At 42.7% G+C, this 22,139-nt stretch overlaps 1 protein-coding gene across 1 annotated transcript in view; it reads left to right on the forward strand.

Annotated features, from left to right (window-relative positions):
* The window catches only part of LOC139447168 (tyrosine-protein kinase JAK2-like), a 33,605-nt gene extending 12,449 nt beyond the window's left edge, over positions 1-21,156 (forward strand). The window contains exons 6-17 of the mRNA XM_071228404.1: positions 847-987; positions 2,303-2,412; positions 3,601-3,816; positions 5,275-5,426; positions 7,472-7,622; positions 9,891-10,074; positions 11,107-11,223; positions 12,088-12,164; positions 13,499-13,706; positions 16,367-16,488; positions 16,778-16,947; positions 17,663-21,156. Of these exons, the coding sequence (XP_071084505.1) occupies positions 847-987; positions 2,303-2,412; positions 3,601-3,816; positions 5,275-5,426; positions 7,472-7,622; positions 9,891-10,074; positions 11,107-11,223; positions 12,088-12,164; positions 13,499-13,706; positions 16,367-16,488; positions 16,778-16,947; positions 17,663-17,993 (1,979 nt within the window). The 3' untranslated portion in view covers positions 17,994-21,156. The remainder of the gene's footprint in view (positions 1-846; positions 988-2,302; positions 2,413-3,600; positions 3,817-5,274; positions 5,427-7,471; positions 7,623-9,890; positions 10,075-11,106; positions 11,224-12,087; positions 12,165-13,498; positions 13,707-16,366; positions 16,489-16,777; positions 16,948-17,662) is intronic.
* The last annotated feature ends 983 nt before the right edge of the window (positions 21,157-22,139 follow it).

The following is a 22,139-nucleotide window of genomic DNA, read 5'->3' on the forward strand; positions in this document are numbered from 1 at the left end:
TCCATGTCAAATAACCTGGAAATTTAAGGAAGGAAAAATATTGAAATTGATAAATGTTATCAGCATAGAATTTAAGTAATTTCTTAAAAAAATACAACCCCAAATATTTTATAGAAGTATTTTTCAATCTTAAGCCAGTATCTATATTTATTGTCTTTATTTTGGGGGATGGGTGTGTGTGCTGGCTTATCCAGTATTTGTCCAATAAGACGAAGAGAAACATTAGCGTACCGGTTAGTACGTCCTGAATACAAATATACTGACCTGTTCATCATTTTAAGATGATTACTTCAAGGTCACTGGCATGTTGAATAGTTACTGCTTTGAAGTCCCTGCATGTCATCCACTGAAATACAGTGAGCTGTCCATAGACATTTACTGTATTGTATGATGCAGTGCTGAGGACCTAGACTAGTTAAACTTCTCATACAGTATTTGTCATGTAGAGATTTGTATTTCACAGAGATGATCAAAAGATTATAACCATCTAGGCATAATAAGCTTTAAATAATGGACATTATTGTTTATTTCTGGAAATATTATATGTCTCAGTTTCTGACCTAAGACAATGAGAACAACGAAATTACGAACTGTTGATAGAATGATATTCAAATGTTGATAGAATAATATTCATCAAATACAAATCTGTCCTAGATAGAACTTGAAACAGGTTGAAAGTGTTTTTTGTTTTTTTTAGTAATTTGAAAACAGAGTGCCAAGTAATTTGAAAGCAGAGTGCCAATCTTGCTTAAACACATATTTATAGATGTAGTAACCTACTCACGAAAGAGGTGAAGGCACTGCGGAGAGGCCTAACAATTAAATTAATACTTGTATCCATTGTAGAATGCAGCATCTCGGAGCTGTACCGCAGTGATGAAATTGACTACTATTGCTCCACCAACACTCCTGCTACAGGGTCCACCGTGAGGAAGGGTCCGACACTGTTTGGAGTTGACATATGTAAAGAGGACTTCAGCATCGTAGGTAAGTCCCACAATTCCCAAGGAGCAACATTCATAACTTGAGTGTTGCAAGCGTGTTGGCTACTCAACACAACTGCACCTATTCAATAATGTGCTCATTTGATCTTCATAGTTACCATTTGAGTGCACTCTGAGTTTCCCAAATCACCATAAGGTGACTAGGCTTGTCGCGAGAGGCGACTATGCTTGTCGCGAGAGGCGACTAGGCTTGTCGCGAGAGGCGACTAACGGGAGGCGACTATGGTTGTCGCGAGAGGCGACTAACGGGATCGGGTGGTCAGGCTCGCTGACTTGGTTGATGCATATCATCGCATCCCAATTGCGTAGATTGATGCTTATGATGTCATTCACTGGATTGTCTGGCCCAGACCCGATTATTTACAGACCGCCGTCATATAGCTGGAATATTGCTGAGTACAGCTTTAACAGCAAACTAAAACAAACTGAAAAACCAAATCGCCATAATAACTCATTTGCTTTAAGAACTTGCCATTAAAGGTGACTATGCTTGTGGTAAGAGGCGACTAACAGGATCGGGTGGTCAGGCTCGTTGACTTGGTTGATGCATGTTGGTATGTTTCATCGGAAAATGGAGACGTGTCATCCAGCTTGTAGTTGTTATTCCAGCTGATGTAACATGAGTTTATCATTGGCCCTATATAGGTGATGAATGGGTGAGATCAGGTCCTTGTTCCCCCAACTTTGTCATTAAAGCTAGGGAGACTGATGCTCCAGTGGTTGCAATCTGTGCCATTGTCCAGGTGCTCATACTATCAACCACTGGTTTGTCTTGGCCAGACGTGTTAGGTCTTAGTGGCTGAGTGAGTCTAGTTATAGCACTATTCCAGCAATATCACGGCAGGGGACACCAGACATGGGCTCAACATGTTATACCCATGCTTGAAATCAAACCCAGACCTTCAGCGTGACAAACACACACTTTAACCACTAGGCTTCCCCTCTGCCTCATGTCAATCACTGGATTGTCTGGTCCAGACTCCATTATTTACAGACTGCCAACCTATATAGCTGGAATGTTGTTGAGTGCAGCGTTAAACAACGGACATGCAGATGGCTTATGACACCACTTTGATAAAACTAGTTCTGACTCTGGATCCAGCCAAAATTCATTCACTCACTCACTCACTCACTCACTCACTCACGCACGCACGCACGCACGCACGCACGCACGCACGCACGCACGCACGCACGCACGCACTCACTCACTCACTCACTCACTCACCCACCCACCCACCCACCCACCCACCCATCCCACCCACTCACTCACTCACTCACTCACTTGCTCGCTGTTGCAGGGCGGGGCAGGTTCACCCAGGTGTTGGAAGGCATGCTGTATGATGATGATGCTAAGGATGAGAAGGTCACCATTAAAGAACTTAAACTTGGTGAAGGACACAAAAGTGAGGTTGGTATATCATCTTTTCCATCCGAACCAGGCAGAATAGTGAGTTGTATCTACCTGTATCTACCTGTATCTACCTGTGAACCTGGGAGCATTGTTAGTTGTATCTACCTGTGAACCTGGGAGCATTGTTAGTTGTATCTACCTGTGAACCTGGGAGCATTGTCAGTTGTATCTACCTGTGAACCTGGGAGCATTGTTAGTTGTATCTACCTGTGAACCTGGGAGCATTGTCACTTGTATCTACCTGTGAACCTGGGAGCATTGTTAGTTGTATCTACCTGTGAACCTGGGAGCATTGTCAGTTGTATCTACCTGTGAACCTGGGAGCATTGTCACTTGTATCTACCTGTATCTACCCGTGAACCTGGGAGCATTGTCAGTTATATCTACCTGTGAACCTGGGAGTATTGTTAGTTGTATCTACCTGTGAACCTGGGAGCATTGTCAGTTGTATCTACCTGTGAACCTGGGAGCATTGTTAGTTGTATCTACCTGTGAACCTGGGAGCATTGTCAGTTGTATCTACCTGTGAACCTGGGAGCATTGTCAGTTGTATCTACCTGTGAACCTGGGAGCATTGTCAGTTGTATCTACCTGTGAACCTGGGAGCATTGTCAGTTGTATCTACCTGTGAACCTGGGAGCATTGTTAGTTGTATCTACCCGTGAACCTGGGAGCATTGTTAGTTGTTTCTACTTGTATCTACCTGTGAACCTGGGAGCATTGTTAGTTGTATCTACCTGTATCTACCTGTGAACCTGGGAGCATTGTCACTTGTATCTACCTGTGAACCTGGGAGCATTGTCAGTTGTATTTACCTGTGAACCTGGGAGCATTTTTTTTTGTCAGTTGTATCTACCTGTGAACCTGGGAGCATTGTTAGTTGTATCTACCTGTGAACCTGGGAGCATTGTCAGTTGTATCTACCTGTGAACGTGGGAGCATTGTCAGTTGTATCTACCTGTGAACCTGGGAGCATTGTCAGTTGTATCTACCTGTGAACCTGGGAGCATTGTTAGTTGTATCTACCTGTGAACCTGGGAGCATTGTCAGTTGTATCTACCTGTGAACCTGGGAGCATTGTCAGTTGTATTTACCTGTGAACGTGGGAGCATTGTCAGTTGTATCTACCTGTGATAGACATGTACGCACAGATTTGTTTGATGTTTCTGATTGTCTGATCTACAGGATTTCCAGAAGGGTGTGTGGAAACTCATGCAGTTGGAGCACCACAAGACGTTTGTGAAGCTACATGGCGTGTTGATGGCGCCGCCGTTCCGAGTCATCCTGGAGCATGCCCCTTTGGGGGACCTGCTGACCCTGATGGGGCAGTCCCCCATGCAGTTCAGTCTGACCCAGATCATATCTGTTGTGGAGCAGCTGACACAGGGACTCAAGGCCATGGTAGGACACACAACCACTTGGTGACCAACCTTTAGTATTCTTGAGGGGTGCGGATGTTTGTTAAAGACAGGATATATTTTAGCCACTTCTTCAATATATACAATTATTTCTCAGAAAGGAGTAGCCGAACAACTGGACTTTTGCCCACAAAGCGTCCAGCAAACAATGATTTGTTTGTTTTGTCAGGTGTTACTCCTGTGGCAAATAATTATTTTGCAGTATTTTGTTGAACCAGATTTTCTTTCCAAAAACATCCCAGCAAGGGCCAGAATAATGAAGAATGAACTAACAAGATCCAGATTAATGGGGTTGGGGTTAACAAGGTCCAGATAAATTGGTTTTAGGATTAACAAGGTCCAGATTAATGAAGCATGGATTAACAATGTCCAGATTAATATAGTTTGTATTTATAAGGGCTGGAATTAGGGAGAATTGATTAACAAGGTCCAGATTAATGGGGTTTGAATTAACAAGGTCCAGATTAATGAAGCATGGATTAACAAGGTCATGATTAATGTAGTTTGTATTTATAAGGGCTGGAATTGGGGAGAATTGATTAACAAGGTCCAGATTAATGAAGCATGGATTAACAATGTCCAGATTAATATAGTTTGTATTTATAAGGGCTGTAATAAGGGAGAATTGATAAACAATGTCCAGATTAATGGGGTTTGGATTAACAGGGTCCAGATTAATGAAGCATGGATTAACAAGGTCCTGATTAATGAAGCATGGATTAACAATGTCCAGATTAATGTAGTTTGTATTTATAAGGGCTGTAATAAGGGAGAATTGATTAACAAGGTCCAGATTAATGGGGTTTGAATTAACAAGGTCCAGATTAATGAAGCATGAATTATCAATGTCCAGTTTAATGAAGCAAGGATTAACAAGGTCCTGATTAATGAAGCATGGATTAACAAGGTCCAGATTAATGGGGTCTGGATTGACAAGGGCCGATGTAATTATGGAGAATGTGGACCAAAGTAAGGAAATCGTAATATAATGAAGGGGGTGACAGTAATGACATGATGAACTTTCACCTCCTGGAGATTTAGAGGTCAAGGTGAAGGTCATGGATCATTTGTCAGAGACAAAACGTGATTCTGTTGTCTACTTATCCCTTACCCCGAACTCTAATCAGCCTCCTAATTGTTTTAAGTCTTATCTTCCACATGCTTGTGAGGCTAGTGTTTTGGTTGTTTCTTTCCATGTTGTTTAACACCACACTCAGCAATATTCCAAGTACATGACGGCAGTCTGGACCAGACAATCTAGTGATTGACATCCTGAGCATCGATCCATACAATTGGAATAAGATGACATGCATCAACCAAGTCAGCGAGTCTGACCACCTGATCCCATTAGTCGCCCCTTACGACAAGCATAGAGTAACATACTTAGTGTAATATACCAACTCGGAAATGTGGGCAATACATTCACTTGTTGTGTTCCCAGGAAGAGAAACAAATCTTTCACGGAAACCTGCGGTGTCGGAACATTTTAGTGATGAACGTGACAGCCCTTGATCTGCTTGTGAGGATCGGTGACCCGGGAATGGAAGCCCATTATGTTAGCAATGCTATCAGCGATGAACAGAACATCGAGAGGTCAGTCAACAATGAACATATGTGTGGTGTTGAGTACATCTACCCGAGGCAAGAGAGCTAACAGAGTTTAAAAGTCCAGTTTCCTCCCTTGCCGAACTAGTCTGGTATTATGGAGTTACATTTTGGCTGGACTAACGAGTCTATGCATAGTCCAATCAAAATCGCGCAATGAAATCAAAATCTGGTTTGTAAACTGTCATGAGGATTTCGGTCGATTGCAGGATTTGCAAAGCATGTGCACCGCTAACTCGAGAGGTGGAATCTGATTGGTCCATAGGAGAGGTTTAGAAGGGACATAACTGGTAATAGCCACTGGTGGCGCTACGATCGAGCCCAGGAATTCCAGCCTAGTTCGGCAAGGGTGGAAACTGGACTTTTAAAGTCAGTTAACGCTCTTGCCTCGGGAAGATGTGTGGAGTATGACAACAGCTAACACAATATCCTGCCTAATTCTGCTGTGCTCTCATCACATGCACATATCATTAATGCACACATAAACGTTTGATGTCAATCATATTGACATGTAAAGATGACTTTCTGCCATTATTGACTGATATTTTACCTTCTCAACTTTTTTAACTTTTTGCTCTTGGCTTGGCCTGAACTTTGTTTGATGATGTGAGTATGAAGTAACTGCGACATTGTTTTGTAGAAGTACTGAGGATACTGTATGTAAAACACATTGTCCAGCATAGCATATGACATCACATACTTATTTCCTTGTAAACACTGAAAATTCAGGGTCTAGATATATCATGTTTGGTGCCCTAGGAATAACCGTAGAACAATGTATCGTGACTGAACTGTTGAATCAGGTATTGAGTTTTTACAGTTTATCAGTAAACAAGTAAACAAAATGTATGACATCAAGCACACAGCCGCACAGCGGGTGGTTTGAGCCTGTAAAGTGCACTGAAGTGGTTTTGTTCGAAATGAGCCGACAAGACAGTGTAGTGGAGCTGTTGACTGGGCAGTAATTTCCATATTCTGCCATCGAAAGATTGCTATGTGTTCTTGAATGATGCAAAGTACATAAATACTCTGGATGTAATGTTAAAGTCATCCCTCTTAAGCATGCCAAAATTGGTTCAAAATTATGGTATGATACTTTACAATTGTTGAAAATGCATGAGAGTTTACTACAAATTATATTTTGCTTGCAGAGAAATATGTTTGTGACTTCAAAGTTATATACCGTATTCGACCCATTAAGCGCCCCTCCCCCAATAAGCAGCTGATCGCTATTGCCGGGTATTATTCTTTACATGGAACCAGTCTGACCAGTCACCGTCAAGGCTCCCGTGCATGTGATCGCGTGATCACGAGAATTACGCATTGACATAGAATCGTCCAACAAAAACAAATATGACTTTTAACGAATCAAAGTATGGCATATATAATATATGTATCCATTCTCTGTTAACTTGAGTTTGTTTCAAGGCGTCAATAGCGGTAATCTGACCGTGGTTGCTGTTAATAACGGTGAGTTGTGCGATCTTCCGATCGCTTCACACACGATTTCGACGAAATTAATTAAAACAATATTAAAAGGAATTTTGATTAATATTAATGAAATAAGTTACAAACAAAAGTCCAGATGTACAAAGAACACTTTTTATAGCCAGGCAGTGTAATTACATGAATAATTTGCGAACTTCAGTATGGATTTGTTGACATGGTATTTCCGGTGTTATGTGCTCACAGTAATGTCTTTCCATGGGGGAAAAAACATCAAAACTCATTAATTCGTGTATAATGCGCACCCCCTTCTACACAGCTGTGGGTTTTTTTAAAAAGTGCGCACTATTCTCAAGAAAATACGGTAAGGCTTACTGATGAATTTACGCCAATTTGACTCTGAATTGGTCCCAATAAGCGCCCACCCCTTCTGTCTTTTTTTAAACACCCTGGGCGCTTAATGGGTCGAATACGGTAGTTATATAAAAAAGCGTGAAACATCTTCACAACATTTTTTCTTATGTTTCTTGGTAATAAATGTGATATTTTGAAAATTGTGATCGCTGTAACCAGTTCCTCTCTTACAGACTTCCTTGGGTGGCAGTTGAGAGATTTGACAATCTCCGGAAATTGGATTCAGCTTCTGAGATTTACTCCTTTGCAATGACATGGTGGGAGATGCTGTCAAAGGGAACCCATCCAAATAAGGCCATTAACCTCCCAGCTGATGCATCATGGGTGAGTTCCCTTGTTGGCCTTTAGAGGACAGAGTATGCCCCCAGTACCCAACGCTTGGCCTCCTGTTGGGACTCAAAGGCACAGTACGTTCCCACTACCTAATGCTTGTGTCCCTGTGAGATTCCGAGGCACAGTAGGTCCCCACTACCTAATGCTTGTGTCCCTGTGAGATTCCGAGGCACAGTAGGTCCCCACTACCTAATGCTTGTGTCCCTGTGAGATTCCGAGGCACAGTAGGTCCCCACTACCTAATGCTTGTGTCCCTGTGAGATTCCGAGGCACAGTAGGTCCCCACTACCTAATGCTTGTGTCCCTGTGAGATTCCGAGGCACAGTACGTCCCCACTACCTAATGCTTGTGTCCCTGTGAGACTCCGAGGCACAGTACGTCCCCACTACCTAATGCTTGTGTCCCTGTGAGACTCCGAGGCACAGTACGTCCCCACTACCTAATGCTTGTGTCCCTGTGAGACTCCGAGGCACAGTAGGTCCCCACTACCTAATGCTTCTGTCCCTGTGAGACTCCGAGGCACAGTAGGTCCCCACTACCTAATGCTTGTGTCCCTGTGAGACTCCGAGGCACAGTACGTCCCCACTACCTAATGCTTGTGTCCCTGTGAGACTCCGAGTCACAGTACGTCCCCACTACCTAATGCTTGTGTCCCTGTGAGACTCCGAGGCACAGTACGTCCCCACTACCTAATGCTTGTGTCCCTGTGAGACTCCGAGGCACAGTAGGTCCCCACTACCTAATGCTTGTGTCCCTGTGAGATTCCGAGGCACAGTACGTCCCCACTACCTAATGCTTGTGTCCCTGTGATATTCCGAGGCACAGTACGTCCCCACTACCTAATGCTTGTGTCCCTGTGAGATTCCGAGGCACAGTACGTCCCCACTACCTAATGCTTGTGTCCCTGTGAGACTTCGAGGCACAGTAGGTCCCCACTACCTAATGCTTGTGTTCCTGTGAGATTCCGAGGCACAGTACGTCCCCACTACCGAATGCTTGTGTCCCTGTGAGATTCCGAGGCACAGTACGTCCCCACTACCTAATGCTTGTGTCCCTGTGAGATTCCGAGGCACAGTACGTCCCCACTACCTAATGCTTGTGTCCCTGTGAGACTCCGAGGCACAGTAGGTCCCCACTACCTAATGCTTCTGTCCCTGTGAGATTCCGAGGCACAGTACGTCCCCACTACCTAATGCTTGTGTCCCTGTGAGACTCCGAGGCACAGTACGTCCCCACTACCTAATGCTTGTGTCCCTGTGAGATTCCGAGGCACAGTACGTCCCCACTACCTAATGCTTGTGTCCCTGTGAGACTCCGAGGCACAGTACGTCCCCACTACCTAATGCTTGTGTCCCTGTGAGATTCCGAGGCACAGTACGTCCCCACTACCTAATGCTTGTGTCCCTGTGAGATTCCGAGTCACAGTACGTCCCCACTACCTAATGCTTGTGTCCCTGTGAGACTCCGAGGCACAGTACGTCCCCACTACCTAATGCTTCTGTCCCTGTGAGACTCCGAGGCACAGTACGTCCCCACTACCCTAATGCTTGTGTCCCTGTGAGATTCTGAGGCACAGTAGGTCCCTAGTCCTGTAAACTGATAAATTATTATCTGGTGGTTACAATGTGTCAAATGGCAGATTGTGTGTTATTGTACCTTGAATTTGGTGTTAATTGCTTTTGCAACCTAAAACATATCATAACCTTACCAAACGCAGGGCCACCATGCAATATATAACCTGGAATGCAGAATGATTTTGGTATCTCAGCCTTTTTCATGTTTATGTGAATCAAATGCAAAATACTTTGACTGAGTTACAAACCTGCATGTAAATCCAATGGAAGACTAGATACCCCGAATACAATCTGTCTATCATGTGTTTAAAGAGGCAGCTAAGTTTGGTCGTGTAGCCAGGTCCTGTGATCTGGCTGATTGTGTGGTGGATCATTGTTTGGAGTCACTGGTTTGTCTGGTCCAGATTGATTATTTACAAATTGCTAGTATCCAAAAGGATAATTGCAGACTGATATTCGACACCATTTGCTCACTCATATCACTAACAAGGGAGATGACTCATGAGGGAATGCAGATATTTATCTCAAATATGATCCCTATGTAATGACATTTTTTTAGATTATGTTATTAACCTATATTTCTCAAGCCCTGACCCAATATTTTGTCGGATGTCGTTTGTATTGTGGTAATAAGTGTTGTTATAGTTCTCTCAATGTTAGATATCAAAATAATTTCTACTTGCAGAAAAATCATGTTAACTTTTTCAAAGAGGGCGGCCGCCCCCCTCGGCCTGAGATTGTGACTGTGACAGAGGATGATCAGGCACAGGAGTGCAAGGATGGGATCTGGAAGTACATAGAGCTGTGCTGGGACTCAGATCCTGAAAACAGGCCCTCTGTTAAAGACATCTCCCGGAAGGTTTACGAATGTATGTATAGTACACCTTTTGTCGTCATCCTGTTCAGGGCAGGAATGTTGCAAATGTATCTGTCAGTATGTTCAGACTGGAATGTTTCAAGTGGGTACATCAGTATTTTCAGAGCTGAGATGATGCAAGTGGGTCCATCAGTATTTTCAGAGCTGTGATGTTGCAAGTGGGTACATCTGTATGTTCAGGGCAGGAATGTTGCAAATGTATCTATCAGTATGTTCAGACTGGAATGTTTCAAGTGGGTACATCAGTATTTTCAGACTGGAATGTTGCAAGTGGGTACATCAGTATTTTCAGAGCTGGGATGTTGCAAGTGGGTACATCAGTATGTTCAGGGCAGGGATGTTGCAAGTGGGTCCATCAGTATTTTCAGAGCTGGGATGTTGCAAGTGGGTACATCTGTATGTTCAGGGCAGGAATGTTGCAAATGTATCTATCAGTATGTTCAGACTGGAATGTTTCAAGTGGGTACATCAGTATTTTCAGACTGGAATGTTGCAAGTGGGTACATCAGTATTTTCAGAGCTGGGATGTTGCAAGTGGGTCTATCAGTATGTTCAGGGCAGGGATGTTGCAAGTGGGTCCATCAGTATTTTCAGAGCTGGGATGTTGCAAGTGGGTCTATCTGTATGTTCAGGGCAGGGATGTTGCAAGTGGGTCCAACGGTATTTTCAGGGCAGGGATCTTGCAAGTGGGTCCATCAGGATTTTCAGAGCTGGGATGTTGCAAGTGGGTCTATCTGTATGTTCAGGGCAGGGATGTTGCAAGTGGGTCCATCGGTATTTTCAGGGCAGGGATCTTGCAAGTGGGTCCATCAGTATTTTCAGAGCTGGGATGTTGCAAGTGGGTCTATCTGTATGTTCAGGGCAGGGTTGTGGTTGTTTCCAGTGTATGACATTGTAATGACGTGTGGTCGTGTCCACTGTATGACATTGTAATGACATTTGGTCGTGTCCAGTGTATGACATTGTAATGACGTGTGGTTGTTTCCAGTGTCTGACATTGTAAAGACGTTGTGGTTGTTTCCAGTGTGCGACCAAGTCCGGGAGCAGGAGCAGGACCTGGACATCCCTTCCTGGGAGCAGGTGGTGAAGCAGTGGAAGGAGCAGGTCCATCAGAACCAGAGTCCAGAAGAGAGTGTTCCAGGTAAACCTCTTCTGTTCTACAGTGTGTCATTTTGCAGGGGACGATCACCGTAATCATTGCAGAGTGCGCCCATCCATTACCTATAGGGTTAGAAATATCTGAGTTCATGCACACTAGTGTATTGTTGAAATCATCCAGATGGCTTTGTTTACGTCATTCAAATCATATTGTGACGTAAGGTCGGAATGACAGCAAACTAGAAACGACGTCACAGATGAAGTTTGTTGACGCCGTTCACCAGTTGTAGTTTTCCAACACATAGGTTATGCTAAGTGCAATTTTCTAAGGAGAGGTGAAAAGGATTAAGAAATATGTAATAAAGAAATTATTACACTTGCATGTGTGCCATGCTGATTTTATGGAACTCATATAATAGTTCATGTATTACTTTCTCTCTTGCTCAGGAAAGACAAGAATTCTGAAATTGTTTAATAAAAACAGTTTAACACACATGCACGTCTAATAATCTCTAAGAATGTAATGCCTTGGCAGAGTCCGACATCTGCTATATTTGGCTACAGTGCTTATCCATCTGTAGGAGGCAGGAGTGTCTAATATGCTGCAGAGTTTCCTCCCTTTGGCATGCTAGTATCCTGTGATCTTGGGTTTGAATCCCAGATTCGCTGTGACCATGGATCTTGGTTTGTCAGCATGGTAAGGGTCGTACCCATTCTCAAAGGTTTCACTGAGGTGGTGAATGTCTAACATCTGCATCACTTTGCTCTTTCCTTCCAAACAATCGCTTTTCAAAAAATCAAAATTGGAGCCTGTTTTATAGAGGTCAAGGGTCATATGATGATGGCTTTGAGTGATTGCATTTGTGGGCCAATGTGTCAATGTATGTGTATCCCGTTCTTGTTTCAGTCACAGATACTGGTGACACCGTCATCCACTCGGAGCGCCTGGAGGTTGATGAGACTGATAAAGGGAAGCTGGGTGCTGTAAGTGCTCCATTGTGTGATTACTCCAGTGTGTGTAGTTGCTTGTTCACTGTCCATCTTCTGTAGTCAGGATCATGACTCCAGGTCTCACCTTGTAATGTGATAACCATCTTCCCCAGGCAAGGGAATTAACTGTCTATGTTGGTCAAGTTTCCACCCTTGCCGAACTAGGCTGGAATTTCTGAGCTCAATCGTAGCACCACCAGTGGCTATTACCAGTTATGTCCCTTCTATGTCTCTCCTATTGACCAGTCAGATTCCATTTCTCATATCACATGCATTTGCTTCAAACAAAATGGAGGTGCCCAGTCAAGACAATCTGATCGATATCAAGATCTATGTTGAAAAAAAAAAAATTATTAGAAAAATTATAAAAAAAAGAAAGAAAAAAAAAAGAAGATCTATATTGTGATAAAACTGGTCTTCCATCATGAAGTGTATCAAATCACATGAGCACCTTGATTAAAAACATGAAAAGATTTTGAAAATATCTGTTGACGGATCTTTTGCACATCCTACAGATGACCGAAATCTGCAAGTTGAAATCCATGTTGTTTACGAACGGGACGTCAATTTCGTTACAGGATTTTGATTGGACTATGTATAGACTCGTTAGTCCAGCCAGAGTATAACTCCATAATTCCAGCCTAGTTTGGCAAGGGTGGAAACAGGACTTTTACAGTCAGTTAACTCCCTTGCATCGGGAAGATGGTCTCCATGTCGCACCTTGTATTGTGATAACTAGAAAAAGTAAGTGTAGTTTTCTTCTGTTGCTTTCATTAATGTATCTGATGTAATGATGCTGATAATCTGTCATGTGTTGAATCATCCAGAACAAGTCAGATTCTGTACCTCAACAAATAAAGAAAGATTTCCCCTCCCTTTCCATCTGTCTTCAAAATCCTCCAAGTCATTGACGTTCTTTACCTTGAGGATCACACCCCCGTGGAGATTCCCAGTCTAGCCCCAGCAAACGAGCCTGGTTATTAGCATAAGAGGTGATTTTGTTGATTGTGTGTCATCGTCCAGTCACAATATCAGTCACTGAATTGTCTGGTCCTGACTACATTATGAATTTACACGCCGTCATCATTTTGCTGGAATACTGCTGAGTGTGGCATTAAATAACAAAGAAAACAAAACAATCTTTTGCTAGGTCTCACTCACTCACTCACTCACTCACTCACTCACTCACCACACCACACCACACCACACCACACCACACCACACCACACCACACCATGATTGTAAGCCTGGTTCAGTCAGAATTATTGTGACACTTTCCGGACACATTGTTGCATGTATGACTGACTGACTGTTCTGCAAATTCCCAGGGCTACTACGGGACCGTCAGGAAGGCCAAGCTGTATGAAACAACATGCAACAAGAGCCAGAAGCCAGTTAACTTTAAATTTGTGGCTGTCAAGGAACTGAAGAAGTTTTCTTCTGCAAGTGAAAAAATAGACTTTGTGCAAGAAATTCATCTTGCATCTAAGCTGTCCCACAAGAATATTGTGAAGATTGAAGGAGTCTGTAGCTCACGTGAGTATCTGACACATTCAACTGGACCACTCTGTGTGTAGCAGGGTACCTTTATCATATTCTTCCTAGTGATATCATTATTCATACACCATCATCATAATCATCTGTATGTTCAATGTTTGTCTTGTCTACAGTTGAATATCAGTCAATAACTTTTTAAACAACTCAACACCCTTATTTTTCAGTCTCCGGGAATCTCTCACCAGATCTTCCCCTTCAACCTTCTATCTTTAGACATTTTTCACACCTGTAGGGTTTCCCTCAGTCTATTTATAACTTGCATTAAGTACTTCCTTTGATGCTTAATGCAATCTGTCTTCTAATTGGCCACCCTGGTCCTCTACAGGTAGCTTCCTTCCATACCTGACTTCCTCCTCACTTCATGGGCTGCTGTTGAGGAGGAAGGACATTTTCTTTTCTTCAGGTATGGAATGGCCACATTTCAATCTGTTTTCATCTGCTTCTGTCAGAAATTGATATCTATATTAGGGTGCTGAATTAAATTGAATAACATATATAATATCATTTAAAGTAATATTAAATTAATAAATGGAATATTAATATTATAGAATTTGTTTGTAACATAATTAACCACATGGTCCATTTTGGCCCATGTGCTTTTCAAGTTTCCTATAGTGAACTTATAACAATAATTTAACATTAAAGTTAGTTTTATCATAGTTATAAAATGGCTTTTGTACTTATATATTTAAGATAAACAATACCTGTGAACTTGCAAATATATGACTTCATGCGCTGCTGTTGCGGAGGAAGGACATTTTCTTTTCTTCAGCTATTTCTTCAACAGCAGCCTACCCCATTGTAATGAACATATTATCATCATCTGCCTGTATCTGTGTTCTCCAACGTCCCGAGCCGGATCATAACCACTACCCCGGCTACATGTGCATAATCAGGCTATTGGCTACCAAAACAGTAGGGTCATATTTTAAAATAACAGATGGTTACAAAAATACAAAGAGGTATTGCGTGATGGTGATTGATGCATAAGAAAATGCTAGGACTAGGTGTAAGATGATATATATGAGGGTGCAAACAACCTAGAAAGACAACTGGTGTGTTCAAGAAATATCAGTGTTTGAGATGACTTGATCAGTGATGAATGTTTGAGATGACTTGATCAGTGATGAATGTTTGAGATGACTTGATCAGTGATGAATGTTTGAGATGACTTGATCAGTGATGAATGTTAGAGATGACTTGATCAGTGATGAATGTTTGATATGACTTGATCAGTGATGAATGTTTGAGATGACTTGATCAGTGATGAATGTTAGAGATGACTTGATCAGTGATGAATGTTAGAGATGACTTGATCAGTGATGAATGTTAGAGATGACTTGATCAGTGATGAATGTTAGAGATGACTTGATCAGTGATGAATGTTTGAGATGACTTGATCAGTGATGAATGTTTTTCATGACTTGATCAGTGATGAATGTTAGAGATGACTTGATCAGTGATGAATGTTTGAGATGACTTGATCAGTGATGAATGTTAGAGATGACTTGATCAGTGATGAATGTTTGAGATGACTTGATCAGTGATGAATGTTAGAGATGACTTGATCAGTGATGAATGTTTGAGATGACTTGATCAGTGATGAATGTTTTTCATGACTTGATCAGTAATGAGTTTGAGAATTCTTGATCAGTAATAAAGCTTCAGTAAACTTCAGTGTATGCATAACAAGATCATTTTGCAAGTGTATCAAAATAGTTTTTGCCAGGACTCTTGAAAAACAATTCCCAGTCAGCCCTACTGTGCACGTATAGTTTCTTCAATAGAGCGTGTCTAGAGCATGCTAGCGAGATATGTGCAGCAACATTCAAGCCACCCAGCACGTTAACTCCCTCAGTTCGACTTGGCCAATGCTGTATAAACAAATGTTTGACTAGTCATAGGGTCATGAAACCTATTTTCTCAAGCATGTATAAGCCAGAACAAATGTGTGCATAGTCAGAAATAAATGCGAACATTAGTGACTTGTAGTGTAACCATGGAGTTTTATTGTTATTGTCATTAAACAATATATGACATGACTAACCACAGGACCAGGTAGTCGTATCAGTATCCAGGTCCTACTCAGGAACCACCTGAGTTCAGTACTTAAGTTACCAGTCCCGGCCTTGTGCACAGTGGTAACAGGTGTTATCACCCTGAAAGACAAAATGTGGACGGCACAACTATTGGCGGCAGTATGTTGTCTCAGTAGTACTGTCCAGAGACCCTTCCATGGAGAGAGTCCTTAACGGGCTGTAAAAGTCTGATCAATAACCTAAGAAGTATATTTTAATAAAACAGGTCTTACCCTGCGAAGTGCATCAAATCTTTTGAGCTCCTTGATTAAATACATGACAAAATCGGTAAAATATCTGTAGACGCCCAGTTGACGGTACACATGCTTTGCCTATCCTGCAGTCCACCAAAATCTGCAAGTTGAAATCCATGAAATCCCTGTCTAGTTCTTGTTAGTCCAGCCAAAATGTAACTCATTTCAGCCTCGTTCGGCAAGGGTGGAAACTCGACTTTTATGGTCAGTTACCTCGCTTGCCTCGGGAAGATGAGGCCATAGCATTACACACCCTCACCCAAATGTGTTGCGTCGAGTTGCTAACCTGTCATGTTTCTGTCTGCAGCCAAGCAGCTGTTGGTGATGGAGTTTGTGGAACGAGGAGCCCTCAACACCTATCTCCACTCTTTGAGGAACAGTTCCCCAAACCCCATAACCCTATGCAACTTTACTGTAGATGTTGCTGAGGTAAGATTGTATATGAGATGCAACTTGATTGGGAGATGTTACTGGAATTTGTATCCATGTCTTGAGTATTCTACAAGTTTAGAAGGTCATCTTGCAGGTTGCAGGTGTTGAACCGGTGCCTTTGCCATTTTGAATATTACTTACTTATCCTGCATTACTCCTTAATGCATATTACTGCCTGAACATTGTTCTGCAAACTTTCATTCTATTGAGGCCCAGAAAGGGTGGACATTTGTTAGACATTTCATGCCAACAATACAAACCTTGATGAGGCACTGTTGGCTTTCAGGGCATGAAATATCTCCACTCAAAGAAGATTGTTCACCGAGACCTTGCTGCTCGCAACATCCTCCTGACTCAAGAGAAAACTGCTAAAATTACTGACTTTGGTTTGTCCCGGCTTCTTAAAGACAAGAATTACTATAAGGGATCCATGGAAAAACCACTGCCTGTACATTGGTAGGTATCTGTTCCACGCATTGCCTGTACATTGGTAGGTATCTGTTCCACACACTGCCTGTACATTGGTAGGTATCTGTTCCACGCATTGCCTGTACATTGGTAGGTATCTGTTCCACACATTGCCTGTACATTGGTAGGTATCTGTGTTCCACGCATTGCCTGTACATTGGTAGGTATCTGTTCCACACATTGCTGCTACATTGGTAGGTATCTGTTCCACACATTGCTGCTACATTGGTAGGTATCTGTTCCACACATTGCCTGTACATTGGTAGGTATCTGTTCCACGCATTGCCTGTACATTGGTAGGTATCTGTTCCACGCATTGCTGCTACATTGGTAGGTATCTGTGTTCCACGCATTGCCTGTACATTGGTAGGTATCTGTTCCACACATTGCTGCTACATTGGTAGGTATCTGTGTTCCACGCATTGCCTGTACATTGGTAGGTATCTGTTCCACACATTGCCTGTACATTGGTAGGTATCTGTTCCACACATTGCCTGTACATTGGTAGGTGTCTGTTCCACACATTGCCTGTACATCGGTAGGTATCTGTTCCACACATTGCCTGTACATTGGTAGGTATCTGTTCCACACATTGCCTGTACATTGGTAGGTATCTGTTCCCCCACGTTGCCGGTACATTTGTAGGTATCTGTTGCTGCTATACTGGTAGGTCACACACTCACTCACTCACTCTTTGTGGCAGGTGTTCTCCTGAGGCTATAGGGCAACGCCGGTTCAGCACAAAGGGGGATGTGTGGAGTTATGGCATCCTGCTATGGGAGATCTTCAGTCTGGGCAAGAAGCCACACCTGGTCGAAAGTGATGAAAAGATTATTATGCAAGAACTGTTTTTTAACATGAAAAGAAATAAAAGATTAGAAGAGCCATCTCATTGTGTTGAGGGGTTCTATCAGTTGATGAAGGACAAGTGCTGGCAGTTTGATCCCCAGGCAAGACCAGACTTTGATGAAATTGTGACAATGGTTTATGAACTGCGAAGAAATTGTGACAACAATGGCAGAAGGCTGTCATAAGAGACATGTATACCATAGACAGATGTTTCATGTATTTCGTCTGACCACCCAATCCCATAAGTCACCTCCTTTGACAAGCATGGGTTTCTGAAGACCAATTCTAACCCCGATCTACTGCCTACGTGGTCTTGTGGTAGAGTGTCCACCCGGAGAGCAGAAGGTCAAAGGTCCGATCAACATCTGTGTCATCCCATATAGTCAATAGTTGGTACTTGTTGTTACCCTGCACTCAGCAGTAAGTTAAAACAAGGACTGGTCGAATGGAGTTAGTATGCTGCCACATGGTATCGCAGTGGGCTAGCACTATAAAATCTGCATAAGTCCGGACAAGACGCATGCACGCACGCCCGTTACTTTATGCGTTAAACCCCCATCCATGATGGTCACATGATGGTGTTCTGTCTCACAAGTCACCTGTCACAGGTTGGGTGTTGTCTGTGATGTGAGATGGCGCCACAGTCTGCAACAATCCAGCCATATCGCTCTCCTATGAGGCGTATATTGTCTTTGGAGGAATGTACAGTCCATGGTTGTCAGTGATGACAAAATATGTAATGTCATCAGTTTAGGATTATCTAAGCCTTGAGTTTTGAGAAATAACGGTAATGTACTGTTGTTCTGTCATCAAGCTAACTCCTGTCCGATTCACGGAAACTCAAGATATGGTGTTTAGAATAATATATTCGCACAGAAAAAAATCACACCCCTCGAAATATATGTATATGGAGGGTGATATTTTTCTATACAAATATATTATGCTGTACACGCTATCATCAAGTTCCTGTGGTCCAAAGGGGCACGGGTTGCCCAGTCGTCTAAGGTGCCGCGATCCGCTGTGCAGAGTTGCGTCCCTTTGGGCACGCCAGAAACCTATGATTGTGGGTTCGAATCCTGGTTTGCCCCAATTGTTTCTAGGTTTGTCAGCACCATACCCGTGCTCGTGGGTTTCACCTGCATCACTTTGGGCTTTCCTCCCACATTAAGCTGACATGCCGCGATATAACTGGGATAATGTTAAAAGCGGCGTTAAACCCAACTCACTCACTCACTCCTGTGGTCCGAATGTCAGATCATTGACAATGTCTGAGTATTGAGAAACAAAGCTTTGTACTGCCGTCAAGCTAAACCTGTCAAATTGTTCACATTGCTAAATATGTGTTATTTGTAATCCAATTTCTTGGTTTATGTTTTCATTTCCAAGAGCCATGGTCACATCTGGTAAACTGAAACATGTACAATATGTATTGTATAGTTATTGATGTTTCAGATTTATGGTACAGTTGTTTGTTGTTAGAGATGTTTAATCAACACTCGTCCAACCAAATATCATGAATTGTATATGGCTATGACATGTTTAATGTGATATGAATTGTTTGAACATGCCTGTTTTACGTTTCTCAAATATTTTGTTTATATGGGCCCCGTTCCACAAAGCTATCTTAGCGCTAAGTCTGTCGTAACTCCCATTCTTTAACACTGATTTACGACAGTCGTAGCACTAAGATCGCTTTGTGGAACGGGTCCCAGTACTCTAGAGCCTTGTATATGCTTGATGCGTCTACTACTGTAAAACTCTACATATCAGTGCTAATCACACATCACATCCCCACCAGCCCTTGTTACACAGCATTACCATTGGGTCTTCCATGGTATACATGGTACAAGCAGGTCTTCCTTGGTATTAGGGGAGACCGTCAAGTCTTACATGAAATTTGGGCAGACCATTAGATCTTCCATGGTATTTGGGGAGACCATCAGGTCTTCCATGTTATTTGGGGAGACCTCAGGTCTTCCATGGTATTTGGTATTTAGGGAGATCATTGGGTTATGGTCTGACTCCACTAGTTCACATTCTGTTCCACAAGAGATTTACTTGTTTTCTTCTTGCCTATGCATTTTTGCCTACTCTAGGAATAGCTAACTCAATTGTTTGTTAGTTGTTTACTGCCGCATTCAGGGATATTCCAGCTATATGACAGCGATCTGTAAGTAATCAAGTCTGGACCAGACAATCCAGTGATTGATATCATGAGCATAGATCTACGCAATTAGGACACAATGACATGCTGGAACCAAGTCAGTGAGTCTGACCACCCGATCCCGTTAGTCGTCATTTACGGCAAGCATAGGTTGCTGAAGACCTGTTCTACCCCAGATCTTCACAGGTCCTAACTAAATTTTCGTCACGATATGGCTGAAATATTGCCTATGTGACGTTAAATATTAACTCACTCACTCCTAACTAAATTGAATCATGACTGTAAGATCTAAATGATATATATATTCGGATAAGATTACAATCAATATAGGCGTCACACATAAATAGTATTATATGTACTGTTGGTTCAGTGGTCATCCTTGGCTGTCCATTTTAATGCTCGGGACCCCAAAATGAATTGCTGAGAGTTCCCAGGACTAGACAAATACAACCTAGGCTCGGATTTCGGTAAACCTACACTAACCCCTGGCCCATCCCCCATGGTTCTCGCTATCTTAAATTACCTGCCCTTGATTTTCATAACCATTTTAACGACCTAACATCGAGATAAGGAGGGGAGGTCGGGTAGCCTAGTGGTTAAAGCGTTCGCTCGTCACGCCGAAGACCCGGGTTCAATTCCGGGTTCAAACTCATATTGCCACAGCCACTGCCAGTTGTGACGTACACAAAGACTCCTATGTGTGTCAGTCAGTTTTGCAACTTTACATTTCTAGCAAACACCATTGCAATCAGTGTGACTGGCCGCCATGTTGTTGATATCACCCATCCAACATTGAGGCTGGTTTGTAACCCGCATTCTGATTGGTCCGTTAGGCCTAGTAGTGTAGCCAATCAAATTAGCTAAAGGAAATTGAGGGCAGGTAATTTGAGATTGCAAGAATCACAGGGAAGAGTCCAGGGGATAGTGTAGGTTTCCTGAACTGCTAGCTCTGGAGATATAGAAGATGGACAATATACAGTTGTCAGGAATGAAATGATGAGAAATAAAGAAGTATCTGTTTGTAACTTTGGTCCATATGAACATGAAATACTTAACATGGCCTGACTTCATTGGTTATGTTGAACTTGGGGAAGTTTGTGAAATGTACCTTGCTTTCCTTTTGTTAAGGAATCAAAGAGAAGAATGATTACCTTGCTGATGTACATTTGAGCTAATAAATGTATTACTCGTTAGAAACTATTTTCAGTTGTTTCCTTTTATGTCATGAATGTCAATGGATTCAGATGATCCCTAGTGTCTGATGATGGTTGAAACAGAAACATGGATATTGGGAGCTCATGCCCTCTCCTCACTCACCCACCTACTCACCCATTCACTCTCCAACCAACCCACTAACTCACCCACCCACCCATTCACTCACTCACTCACCCACCTACTCACCCATTCACTCTCCAACTAACTCACCCACCCACCCATTCACTCTCACACACTCACTCACCCACCCACCCACCCATTCACTCTCACTCACTCACCCACCCACTCACTCACTCACTCACTCACTCACTTATCCACTCACTCACTCACTCACTTATCCACTCACTCACTCACTCACTCATCCACTCACTCACTCACTCACTCATCCACTCATAAGATGAATAGAAACGTAACCCTGTACGAGACTTTGTAATACCGGGGGCCCACCGAGCAGACTTAAGTATAGCTGCACAGGCCAGGACTACAGAATACGTCCCCCTGGTTTTCCGGAATATATATAGGTCCACAGCAACTTGTGCTTGACATACGATCGGGGTCAGGGTCTGTGACTTCTTTGACTGAGTGTCATCGCACCGCGTTGCTTACTAACAACCATCATACAGATGGAATATTGCTGAGTACTGCGTTAAACAACAACCAACCAACCATACAAAAAAAGTTAATGAAAAATACTTTTGGTCATAATAACACTTGTTTATTTTAAGGATCAAAGCAGGTTGTTGCCCTTTTATGGTGCCAGGGACAAGAAGCTGATTTTCAAAATAGGCGTAATGGGCAGCAAGGGGTTACCTCCATAGTTAACCACTACCATTTGACACCCTTGTGGTGAATAACACAGTTCTGTAACGTCTGTTGACCCGTCACATTCGGCATAGTACAGTAAAGCTGCACAATCAACACAGCAACTTGTTTGGACGAGGCCCCCCATGTT

Source organism: Haliotis cracherodii, unplaced genomic scaffold (assembly GCF_022045235.1).
Source record: "Haliotis cracherodii isolate W230 unplaced genomic scaffold, xgHalCrac1.p SCAF_1, whole genome shotgun sequence".
Lineage (NCBI taxonomy): Eukaryota > Metazoa > Mollusca > Gastropoda > Lepetellida > Haliotidae > Haliotis > Haliotis cracherodii.